The 12663-nt window shown below is 38.9% G+C and overlaps 1 protein-coding gene across 1 annotated transcript; it reads right to left on the bottom strand.

The window, feature by feature from the left end:
- Positions 1-91: 91 nt before the first annotated feature.
- Positions 92-7516, bottom strand: LOC308405924 (chymotrypsin-like protease CTRL-1). Its single transcript, XM_080896728.1, has 6 exons — positions 7420-7516; positions 6970-6990; positions 4605-4767; positions 2044-2306; positions 1810-1958; positions 92-909 (listed from the first exon to the last, which is right to left on the bottom strand). The coding sequence occupies exons 1-6, from the start codon at positions 7475-7477 to the stop codon at positions 526-528; spliced, it is 1038 nt and encodes a 345-aa protein (XP_080752854.1). The 5' UTR covers positions 7478-7516; the 3' UTR covers positions 92-525.
- Between the last annotated feature and the right edge of the window lie 5147 nt (positions 7517-12663).

Below are 12663 nucleotides of genomic sequence, written 5' to 3'. Positions count from 1 at the left end.
CTCAACAACGAATACTATTTATTTAAATAACTCAAAATAGAATACAAAAGAATGCAGCACAGTAAATAGTATTTTAAAATTGCATGTTTTAATCATCAAAAGTGTAAGCATACCAAAACATGATTTGAACAGACCACAGATATATGCCCATATATAACGTGTTAACATTTAAAGAGAATTACTAAATAATGTTTAAAATGTATTACTTCAAATTTGCCAGGCTGTAGTTTTAAATCATTACTGAAGTCATGGAAATACATCAGATAAAGATTAGCCAATCACTGTAATTGAGAAACAGGATATAACAAATTGTTGCCATTTTCAGATAAACAAATATTTCATGTCCAAATGTTTAAACTGTCCACTTCTTCTTCTCTTATGGTATCAACAGTTAGTCTAATTTCTACTAATAACTGTTTCGTTTCCCTTGTGAAGTGCCCAGAAACTTAAGCTGTCCCATAAATCTCTTGGAGTAATGATTATTTCAACTTAGTATTTGAGTACAGGACTAGTAAATGTGTTGAGTTACATTCCACCACTTCCAAAAAACACTTGGAGCAACACAACAAGAACACAGAGAGAGGTGAAGTGAGTGAAGTGGATCAGGTTTTCACCACTGCAAAACAAACTGTCACTGTCACATGGGGTGGTGGGTGGTGTATCTGTAGTGGGTGGTGTTGATGTGGGGCAGGTGAAGATTAAGTCATAGTCAAAGTCCAGGCTGAAGTAGTTAACAAAGCCTGGTGGTGTTCCGGTGACGGTGGTGTTGATCCAGTTTTGGTACTGGGACACACGAGCGTAGACTCCAGGACTATTAGGCAAGGCGCAGCCTTGACCAAAACTCACGACTCCACTCTGGATCCAGATACCGCTATTATCTTTTGTCACAAGTGGTCCCCCCGAGTCTCCCTGTGAAAAAAGTGTAAAAGTTGTTAAAACAGATTGAGATCAGTTGAACATCTCATGGAGCTTAATTTCTACTAAATACATAAAATGTTTCCGGAGATGTTTGTGTTAATTGTCAATCAGACACACAACTTTTGCTGATTAGTTACAGTATCACCCAACACACTCAACTGCACGTCACTACATGATGTGATGTCACTGACAGAAATTATCACAAAACCTTTGGGAAAACCTTTATAGAATAAATTAAATACATCTAAGTGAAAATAATTACGAATTATGAGTAAATGAGCTTCAATGCAAAGCCTCTTTTCCACCAGTACCTTCTCAGCTTGACTCTACTTTACTTGGTTTCTGCCATTTTGTCGTACAATAGAGCACCACCTGCGTTGTATCATTAAAGCAACATGACAGAAAGTCCACTGACCTGAACACAAACTAACCATGGAAGGCTTCGAGGGGATTCTCTACCTGCTACTTGGTCTATGGTGGCTCTCGGACCATGGTGTTGGTTTCTGTGTACCCATTTCTGTTGTTGCATGCCTTCAAAATGGTGCTTTTGATTACTGTTAAGGAGTGACTCTCATGAGTCCTTGAGCTACACCACTGACTGGCCTATCAGTGACATGCAGTCTCTTGATGTCACATTTTTGTATCGATTTCGTTTGCTTGGAATACCGGCCGAGCAGTACTAAAGGAAAAAAAAAAAAGTACCTGGTACCAGGTGATAACACCTAACGAAAACCCTGAAAACTGAGTTGAGTCAAGTAGGTGCTAATGGAATAGGGCTATAATGTTAATAATCATAAACACTACTACAGAAAAGCAGTGAGTGGTTAAAAGCTGATAGTCAATGCAGTCAATTAGGCCTTACATTACAAATAAGCACAAAGTGGTAGTCACCTGACATGAATCCTTCCCGCCATTTTGCAGTCCAGCACAGATCATGTTATCTGTGATTGCAGCGAAGTTTTGTAATTCGCATCTGCACTCGTTGTTTCCCACTATTGGTACATTCACCTCCTGCAGAATCTCTGGGGTGAGACCACCACCTAATTGGGAAATGTTAAAAGGAAGATCATTTTTACTGAATCATTTATCACTAATAAAAGAAAATACATATTTTAAAAAACTTACTTTCTAGGGTACCAAAGCCAGTGACCCAGCTGCTGGTGCCACTGTTGAAAGTGCTGCCTGCTGCGGCTAAGCAGACTGGCTGAATGTAGTCTGTGAAATTCACAGGAGTCGACAGCTGCAGGAGGCACATGTCATTCTCAAATGTTGCAGCATTGTAGTCGGGATGGCAGATGATGTTTTCAAGTGTCACAGTAACTGCATTTGGGTTTGGACCAGACGCGGTGTTGTGGCCCAGAGTCACTTTTGTGGTGTGAAGATCAGCACTTGAATGAAAGAAAAAATATAGTTATTTTTATAGCATTGCATAGTGATCATTATCATTGAACTACCGTCACAACCAGGTAGCAACAGATGGTTGTGAGATTTTGATGATAAATATATACAGTGGCTTCCCAAAGTATTCGGCCCCCTTGAACTTTTCCACATTTTGTCACATTACAGCCACAAACATGAATCAATTTTATTGGAATCCCACGTGGAAGACCAATACAAAGTGGTGTACACGTGAGAAGTGGAATGAAAATCATACATGATTCCAAACATTTTTTACAAATAAATAACTGAAAAGTGGGGTGTGTGTAATTATTCAGCCCCCTGAGTCAATACTTTGTAGAACCCCTTTTTGCTGCAATTACAGCTGCCAGTCTTTTAGGGTATGTCTCTACCAGCTTTGCACATCTAGAGACTGAAATCCTTGCCCATTCTTCTTTGCAAAACAGCTCCAGCTCAGTCAGATTAGACGAACAGCGTTTGAGAACTGCAGTTTTAGATCTTGCCACAGGTTCTCGATTGGATTTAGATCTGGACTTTGACTGGGCCATTCGAACACATGGATATGTTTTGTTTTAAACCATTCCATTGTTGCCCTGGCTTTATGTTTAGGGTCGTTGTGCTGCTGGAAGGTGAACCTCCGCCTAGTGATGTGACGTTCTGTATCGAGGCTTCGAAGCGTGTGTCGAGTAATGGAGGGGGCGTTTCCGCGAAGCGCGTATCGAGGCTTGCTTCATTTATGGGAGGAGCTGAAAATGATGACGTCCGAAGCCTCGCTGCCCGGCTGTACCACGTGACTGGTTCAGGAAGCGGTTCGAACTGTACCGCGAGCTATGACAGCGATATACACCCCTCAGACTCCATTCAAAATGTGGGTGTTTGATGGAGAGTTGCGGTTAGTGAGAGAGAGTTAGAGACAGTTTGGAGAGAGGTTGGAGGTTTATGAGAGTGAGGAGAGAAAGTCAGGAGAGAATGGAGCCAGCTACGAAGAGAAGGATGTCCTCCCCTGTGTGGGAACATTTTGAGCTTATATCTCCCAACAAGGTATGTAAATTTCCACAGAAGATGTATTTTCATAATACTGATGGTGCAATAAAACCTATGTTAAGCTGTCTGTACTTTTGTACAAGGTGAGGTGTTTGCTATGTGCCAGGGAGCTGGGATATAACAACAACACCTCATCCATGCAGCAGCGCCTCTTCTTTCTCAGGAGACTGAAAAGATTCGGCATGAGCCCCCGCATCCTCAGGACCTTCTATCACTGTGCCATTGAGAGCATCCTCACTGGATGCATCACCACCTGGTATGGCAACAGCACCGCCTACAACTGCAAAGCTCTCCAGAGAGTAGTGCGGTGCTCTGAACGGATAATTGGAGGTGAGCTTCCCTCCCTCCAAGACATCTACAGGAAGCGGTGCCTGAGGAAAGCGGGGAGGATCATCAAGGACTCCAGTCACCCCAGCCATAAACTGTTCAGACTACTTCCATCAGGAAGGAGGTTCTGCAGCATCCGGTCCCGTACCAGCAGACTGAGAGACAGCTTTTTCCAACAGGCCATCAGACTGCTGAACACTTCATAGACACCTCAGCTTCACTACTGGAACTTTAACATTATGCACTCCATACTGTACAGTAACGCCACTGTTTTGCACATGTCTCAACTCTGTATATTTATTTTATATATTTTATTTATTGTTTACTCTATTTAATTTGTAAAATATGTGTATACACACACACACACACACACACACACACACACACACACACACACACACAAAATATATTTAGTATACACATCCAGAAATGCATATACTATTATATATTGTACATATATTTATTAGTTTCAGATGTAGCCATTCTCGTATTTTGCTTGTTTACATTATTGTATTTGCACAACTCTGTTGCTTGTGAAGCTCGCACACAAGAATTTCACTCACATGTGCTGTACCAATGTACCTGCACATGTGATGTGACAATAAAAGTGATTTGATTTGATTTGATTTGCTTAGGCACTATAGAGCTATGCATGAGAATAAGGGGAACACCGATTGTGGAGCAAGACCAGGTGAGCCATCAAATGCCATGATAATATAGCATGCAGTAATGTTACTAAATGATATAACAATATTATACAATGCAATAAGTTATGTGTGTGATATTTATATTTGTGCTTTATCTTTATTGTCTTTCCTCAGGAGAACAATCTCAAATAGATGAAGACCTGGTTAGCATGGTGATTGACAGGCGTTAACCACTGCACCACCACAGAAACACTTGCAGTGTTGACTTACGGTGTAATGCAGTGAGCAGCTGTCAGCACCCAGTCGTTGGAGATTAGGGACCCTCCACAGAAAAAAAAGCCATCTTTGGATAAAGATACCTGCCAGGGCCAACTTCCAGGGGCTGCATTTTCACCTCCTACGATTCTAGGATTTTTAATAACCCTGCCACATGCTGAGAGAATAAGACACAACAGTTAAATACTGAATATGTTGATAAGCCACAGCATTATAGGGAGTGCAGAATTATTAGGCAAATGAGTATTTTGTCCACATCATCCTCTTCATGCATGTTGTCTTACTCCAAGCTGTATAGGCTCGAAAGCCTACTACCAATTAAGCATATTAGGTGATGTGCATCTCTGTAATGAGAAGGGGTGTGGTCTAATGACATCAACACCCTATATCAGGTGTGCATAATTATTGGGCAACGTCCTTTCCTTTGGCAAAATGGGTCAAAAGAAGGACTTGACAGGCTCAGAAAAGTCAAAAATAGTGAGATATCTTGCAGAGGGATGCAGCAGTCTCAAAATTGCAAAGCTTCTGAAGCGTGATCATCGAACAATCAAGCGTTTCATTCAAAATAGTCAACAGGGTCGCAAGAAGCGTGTGGAAAACCAAGGCGCAAAATAACTGCCCATGAACTGAGAAAAGTCAAGCGTGCAGCTGCCAAGATGCCACTTGGCGCCAGTTTGGCCATATTTCAGAGCTGCAACATCACTGGAGTGCCCAAAAGCACAAGGTGTGCAATACTCAGAGGCATGGCCAAGGTAAGAAAGGCTGAAAGACGACCACCACTGAACAAGACACACAAGCTGAAATGTCAAGACTGGGCCAAGAAATATCTCAAGACTGGTTTTTCTAAGGTTTTATGGACTGATGAAATGAGAGTGAGTCTTGATGGGCCAGATGGATGGGCCCGTGGCTGGATTGGTAAAGGGCAGAGAGCTCCAGTCTGACTCAGACGCCAGCAAGGTGGAGGTGGAGTACTGGTTTGTGCTGGTATCATCAAAGATGAGCTTGTGGGGCCTTTTCGGGTTGAGGATGGAGTCAAGCTCAACTCCCAGTCCTACTGCCAGTTTCTGGAAGACACCTTCTTCAAGCAGTGGTACAGGAAGAAGTCTGCATCCTTCAAGAAAAACATGATTTTCATGCAGGACAATGCTCCATCACACGCGTCCAAGTACTCCACAGCGTGGCTGGCAAGAAAGGGTATAAAAGAAGAAAAACTAATGACATGGCCTCCTTGTTCACCTGATCTGAACCCCATTGAGAACCTGTGGTCCATCATCAAATGTGAGATTTACAAGGAGGGAAAACAGTACACCTCTCTGAACAGTGTCTGGGAGACTGTGGTTGCTGCTGCACGCAATGTTGATGGTGAACAGATCAAAACACTGACAGAATCCATGGATGGCAGGCTTTTGAGTGTCCTTGCAAAGAAAGGTGGCTACATTGGTCGCTGATTTGTTTTGTTTTGTTTTTGAATGTCAGAAATGTATATTTGTGAATGTGGAGATGTTATATTGGTTTCACTGGTAAAAATAAATAATTGAAATGGGTATATATTTGTTTTTTTTGTTAAGTTGCCTAATAATTATGCACAGTAATAGTCACCTGCACACACAGATATCCCCCTAAAATAGCTAAAACTAAAAACAAACTAAAAACTACTTCCAAAAACATTCAGCTTTGATATTAATGAGTTTTTTGGGTTCATTGAGAACATGGTTGTTGTTCAATAATAAAATTATTCCTCAAAAATACAACTTGCCTAATAATTCTGCACTCCCTGTATAACCATTCACACGTTCAGTGAGTAACATCTCATGAAGAGTTCTGATGGGAGATGATACATGTTGATGTTATTTTTAGATGTAAAGTCATAAAAACATTGTTGCACATGAACCACACTCAACCACAGAAAAGGTATTTTGTGACATTTTAGTGCAAAATTGTTCAGGGAAAACTTCAAAGAACATAAGAGAGCTAGAGATTAATAATAAGCAATGATTAAATGCACAGTGCTTTATAAACACATGGTGAGTGAAAAAAGGTTAGGGAAGAAGAAACAGTAAAAAAAATCAAGTGTTAAGTCTAATCTTAAAAGTAGAGAGGATGTCGGTCTCCTCAGTCAAAACTGGGAGCAGGTGCCACAAAGGAAGACTCTGCCTCCCATACTCTTACTGATTATCAACGATACAGTAGTTTACTAATACCATTTACCCTGTGGATTTCAACAGATAAATGAAAAATAAAATCTTGACAGATACCCAGCTCAGACGTTCAATTGGCACTCCCATTGGTGTAGGTTTAAATATAATTTAAAAAAAAGGTTAAGTATGAAAAACTTTCAGAATTGTTCTTGGATGCTTACCAGGCTGCTGTGAATGAACATCTAAAAATTGGAACACAAAGACAAATATATCAAAATAGAGGTAATACACATCATGACTAGTCCATAGTGAATAAGTATTTTTATTCAATTGCAACTAATATGAAATAACTCTAATGTTTAAAACATAATAATAATGATAATAATAATAATAATAATTAAAATAATTAGTATAATAACATTCTATTCCATATAATTTAGAAGAGAAAATAAAGAAAGAAAAAAATAAGAAGAGCAGAATTTAAGGATGTCAAAAAATTCTTTCCCATCTTGCAGAATGCTACAGGCAGGATGCATTTCATACTATCCAGCTAAAATAAAATTTATTATAAAATTCTTTAGTATCTGTAATTAAACTTTCCACACTTCATCTGAAAGAAGTAATGGGAAAGATTTTAATACTACAAACAGAAATACAATTTTCTCTCTCACCTTCGCCAAAAAGAATGATCATCACAGAGAAAAAGCACAAGAACCATTGGAGGGCCATTGTTGACTACGCTGGCTTTAATTTGACTTCAACTGTTAAATACTATAAATCTTGTGTTCAGCTCCACCCACAAGCTCACACAACCAGACCTGATTCCCTTCACTGACCACTGAAATAACAATAGTAACAAAAGGTAAAGCAACAAGTCAAACAAGTTGGCCTTTGTTTTGTTTGAGGAACTGTTCAAAGGCTGCACATATTCTTTGAAATACGCACTGGGATTCAAAGAAATATTATGTAAAAGAAGAAACTATTCTATAGTTCTTGGTATATTTTGCCATGCGGTTGGAGGTTGGCATGACTATAAAATCATCTTAACATTGTCACAGAGAATGTGGAAACGTTCAAGGGGGCCGAATACTTTTGCAAGCCACTGTACATGGTTCTCACCTTGAAGCATGGAGGAGAAGGTGTGATAGCATGGTGGTGCTCTGCTGGAGACACTGTTAGGGATTTATTCAAAATTGAAGGCACACTGAACCAGCTTGGCTACCACAGCATCCTGCAGTACTTTGCCATACTGGTGCTCTTGATTGATCTTTATTATTTATTTATTTTTTACTTTTAAGTTATTACAATCGGAACAGACATGACTGGGGATAGGAAAGGGAAAGACGTAGAAAAGAGAAGTTCAAGAAAAGGACAGGGAAAGAAAACAGAGGGGAAGAGGGACAGTGAGAAAAGATCCATTTAATCGCCTTGGCACTTCAATGTTAATGTTAGAACTGATGTTACGAATGCTGTTAAATGTATAATGTTGGTGTAGCAATGGCATGTTTATGAGGAATAAAAACGGTTGCAGAAAAGCTCAACAAAAAGTGTAGTTTAATTACAGATTGAAACATTTTCCTTCGGCCTGTCAATTACCACGTTGTCTTCATCGACAAGCACTGGTGACTGCCTGTACATGTGTCAACAGTCCCAGAGGAGAAAGTGAGTGAGTGATCCTTCAGGGCCAAAGTGGACAACTGGTAAATACAAAGAAAAGCAGAAAAGTTGACATATGTCACTTAAGAGTGAGAATTGATCAAAAGAAGGAGGTTGTGATAAGAATTGGTTGTGATTGACTGGAGCATAATTCACAGCTGTTAGACTTTCAGAAATCTGTTGACTCCTCTCAATCAAATAGGCTGTGATACAGGGATGTTTTCTATGTTAGCGATGGAATATTTGCAATGGTGTTTAATTCATCCAAGAGCTGCGTTTTTTTCCTCTTATTTTAACCCTCCAGTTTTGAATCATATTTCTTTTATTTGTTTTATTTTTGTTTTTATATGACACAATTTTAAAAAATTGTACCAAAAAGCCATTTTTAAGAGCTATAATACTTAAGTTTATGATGCACAGTAACCTTTCTGAGAGAGTGTAACAAACCAACAATAAAAACATTAATATTATTTTATCTTGTCAATGTGAACCTAGACATGACTGAAGTAAGAGTCCAGATGTTGCTAACCATGTTTTGTTGATGTTGTGATGGCATCCTGAGGAATGTAAAATGCTGTGTTGTAGCACAATTTTTCTAACAATATACCTTTCCACGTTTGAACAATATAATATCACGTTATTACAATAAACATAATTATCACGTTCGTACAATATAAATATTATATTGTACGAACGTGGTATTATATTGTTCAAATGTGAAAAGTATATTGCACGAACATGAAAAGTATATTGTTAGAACAATAAACTTTTCACGTTATAATGTGATGTAGCTCTATTTTTCTTTTGCCTGGGTGGCAGCTCTACGCTTACGTACTCGGATGAGCTTGCCTCATCCTACAAGTTGTGCCTCCATCTCTTGTGTCCAGATCACACGCTGCTCCGCCGTGCTGCTCCACCTTTTCTCTTTCATTTCTGTGTTTGTGCGTGCGCAGTGTGAGAGGCTGCGTTGACGGGCAACAGGATTTCAAACAGGTTAGATTATCTTGCGACCATACGATTGATGATTGGGAGCTGGTCGTGAGGTGTTAACTGCTTTTCGTTACCCCATGTATACTACATGATGCACACACGATTAAGGCAAAACACGGGCCGATCCCCAAAACGGTTGCGCAACTGAAAAATCGGCTCAAAATGGGCCAAAAATCGCACAGTGTATGGCCAGCTTTTGGAGGCTAGCTCCAAACAAACATCTGCAGCTTGGCAGTGTATACAGCACTATAATGACCAGACCTAATTCTTTTGAAAACCATACATCTTTCCACAGGTCCCCACTTCATCAGACATCACCTGGACTCAGAGCTGGATGAGGCCAGCACAAACAGCAGCCTAACCGACTAAGATGATGGATCCATGGGGTCAGGAAAGCCAGAAGCAGAGGAACTGGAGAGGTACCTTTCATGTCCATTCACTGGAGGTGTGGATCTATTGCATGGCTTTCCTCACATCAAGAAGCTGTCGATGTGGAGCATCTGGAGCTTGTGAAGGACTTCTCAGTCATGCAGGACTCCTGTTCACTGCTAAACAGTTACAGCTTCACAGAAAGAACCTTGAGATAAAACTGCTGCTGAAGCTTAACCATCACTTCACTGAGTGAAGAAATGGCACATTTTTGCTAAATATGCAGAAATAAATGCACACCCATACAACTTATGGTAAACTGAGCTGCCTTGTATGAACATATGTTGAAGCTGCCTCGTTCTGTTTTCTCTGAGGCTGATGTGCCATTTGGAGCAAAAATGAATATAAAGTTTACAGCATATCTTGTCACTGGAAATTGTTTGCACTGTTTATATGTTTATATTATTTACCGTAGGTATTGGTGAAAAAAGCTTTATGTTGTGAAAACTGAAATCTGGAAATTAGAATTGCTGTGCCTTATTTTGTTGATCTTTTTTATATTCCTTTTGAAAATGGTAAAATTTGTATATTTATTTATTTTTGTTTGTCTGATAACATTTATTTAAAAAAAATAAATCTGACATTTCAAACAGTTACTCGCTACTTGAGTAGTCTTTTCGCCAAGTACTTTTTTACTCTTACTTGAGTAACTTTTTTGACGACTACTTTTCACTTTTACTTGAGTAATAATATTTTAAAGTAATGCTACTCTTACTTGAGTACAATTTTTAGATACTCGACCCACCTTGGTAATTAGTTAGATTACTCGTTACTGAAAAAAGTAACGCCGTTTGTAACGTCGTTATTCCCATCACTGTTGATTGATGGGATCATGAATAATGAGTAATATATACTGTTGTTTGTTTGTTTGTTTGTTTGTTAATTAGTTAGTTAGTTTATTTGCTTGTTTTATTCAATTTTAAATCATGCTTTTTATTTGTTCTTGTTTCTAATGTCTCTGTAAAGCACTTTGAATCACCTTGTTGTTGAATTGTGCTATACAAATAAACTTGCCTTGCCTTGCCTTGCCTAATGAATCGTGAATAACATCCCTTGTATGCGCTTTTGTGCTTGAGATCAAAGCAAAGTATTTAAAAAAACAAACTCTGGTGTATAATTCAATCAACAAATTGACTTTTCATTATCACACTGTAACACCATGTGTGTTTTTCCTGTCTTACAATAGAAGTTTTCATTGGCAACCACTTAAACTCTCACCGCATGCATGTTTCTTTGTACTGATCAAAAGCAACAAGTCATTCTGGTTGACTATCCACATCATGTCTAAAGGAGGGTAACACCTAAAGTTATGTTGCACAATAAGTTTCCAAGCACGCTAATGTAAAAAACAATGTGAGGTCACTGCTACCTGGTAAAAAAAAACAAAAAATACTTGTTTAACCTGTCAAGCTGCACACAGTGGAGGACAAAAAGGTTTAGCAGGAAAGTTCAAGCTTTAGAATAATAGTCCTCCCAACCCATCAATAAATACTATTTATTTACATAACTCCATTCTTCTTCACAGACACCCCCCTCCCCTAATTTGTGATTTTGAGTGAACAGATCTAATTCAATAGAGGAAACCTTTACATGTTCAAAATAAATCATGTTACTTTACTTAACATTAATCTTCTGTATTTTAACTGATTGTAACATGTTGGATTATCCTCTCAATCAGAGAGACTGATCTGCCACCACGTACTCATCCCAGGGAATCAAACACTCCCATCCAGACACCAGTGTTTTTGAGTGAACAGGTCTGTTAGATATAAAGAACCTGTACATGTTCCCATCAAAATACATCATATTACTTTACTTATCATTGCCTTCTGTATTTTAACGGATTTTCACATGTCGGAATTAGCACAAAGCATCCCAAAGCATCCCATTTTGGTCAGTAGTTGTAGTCCACACTGGAGGTGGGAAGGACTCCAGGAGTCACAAGTCAGCCAGCCAGGACGCTGTGGGTCACTCTGTTTTCAGTTGTTTGTTTAGCTTGTACCTACTTCCTAGCTTTGTTTTTAATTTCTGGTCAGGTTTAGACATAAATTACTTTATATAGAACATAAACTGAAGGAGTTCACATCATTTTAAAATACCTGTGCAGTGAAGCACTGTAAGGGTCATTCATGTAGGTTTTTTATTTGTTGCCCACCTCAATTTTGGTGGGTCTATTATGATGTGTTCTTTTGTAATCTTAGAGGGAAGGGTCCCCACAAATTAAGACAAATCCAAGATTACAATACCCCCTAAAGGACACAAAGGGGGGGCACTGAGTGGTCTAAGTATAAAAATGATAGGTGTCATATGCAGTGGAATTCACAGTCCGTAGAGCTCAGTCCAGCTGAAAATTTGGACAGATGAGTTGTAGAGTGACTATAAATCTATAGTAAGAAAACTTGAGGTTGTGCTTGTGGCCTTAATGACTTGCTTTATGTTATTTTTTATTAAATGTGTATATTCCCAGCTTTACAAACAAATACAAAAACAACACAAATTAAAAGAGCTCTCATCATAATGTCAGTAATGTATTCGTTACAGATGCTTTTTTAACCCAGGTATTCGTCTGAGCCTTCAGCACACATCAGCCTCTTCTGCTGATAAATCACATCTACAGCCACAGTCCATATTGTATCCAAGTATTTCACAAGTGTAATTAGAAATGATAAAGAAAAAGCACAGTTCTATATAAGGCCCTTAACAGCTGCCTGTGGCACTTTTATTTTAAGGTGTTGGATTTTTTTTTTTGTTTATTGTGGACTTTACTATTTTCACTCTTTATCGTGCTGCTGTAACACAACAATTTCCCTTGTAGTATCAATAAAATATCTATTTGTCTA

Source organism: Rhamphochromis sp. 'chilingali' (genome assembly GCF_963969265.1).
Source record: "Rhamphochromis sp. 'chilingali' genome assembly, chromosome: 1".
NCBI lineage: Eukaryota > Metazoa > Chordata > Actinopteri > Cichliformes > Cichlidae > Rhamphochromis > Rhamphochromis sp. 'chilingali'.
Note: the sequence above shows the minus strand (reverse complement) of the source record. Positions and strands in the feature narration are given on the sequence as shown.

Coding starts and splice junctions, on each gene's coding strand:
- LOC308405924 (XM_080896728.1), bottom strand. CDS start 7,477: ATGGCCCTCCAATGGTTCTTGTGCTTTTTCTCTGTGATGATCATTCTT. Junction 2,307..4,604: donor GCTGCTCACTGCATTACACC/GTAAGTCAACAC, acceptor CTTTCATTCAAG/TGCTGATCTTCACACCACAA. Junction 910..1,809: donor GCGGGAAGGATTCATGTCAG/GTGACTACCACT, acceptor CTTTTTTCACAG/GGAGACTCGGGGGGACCACT.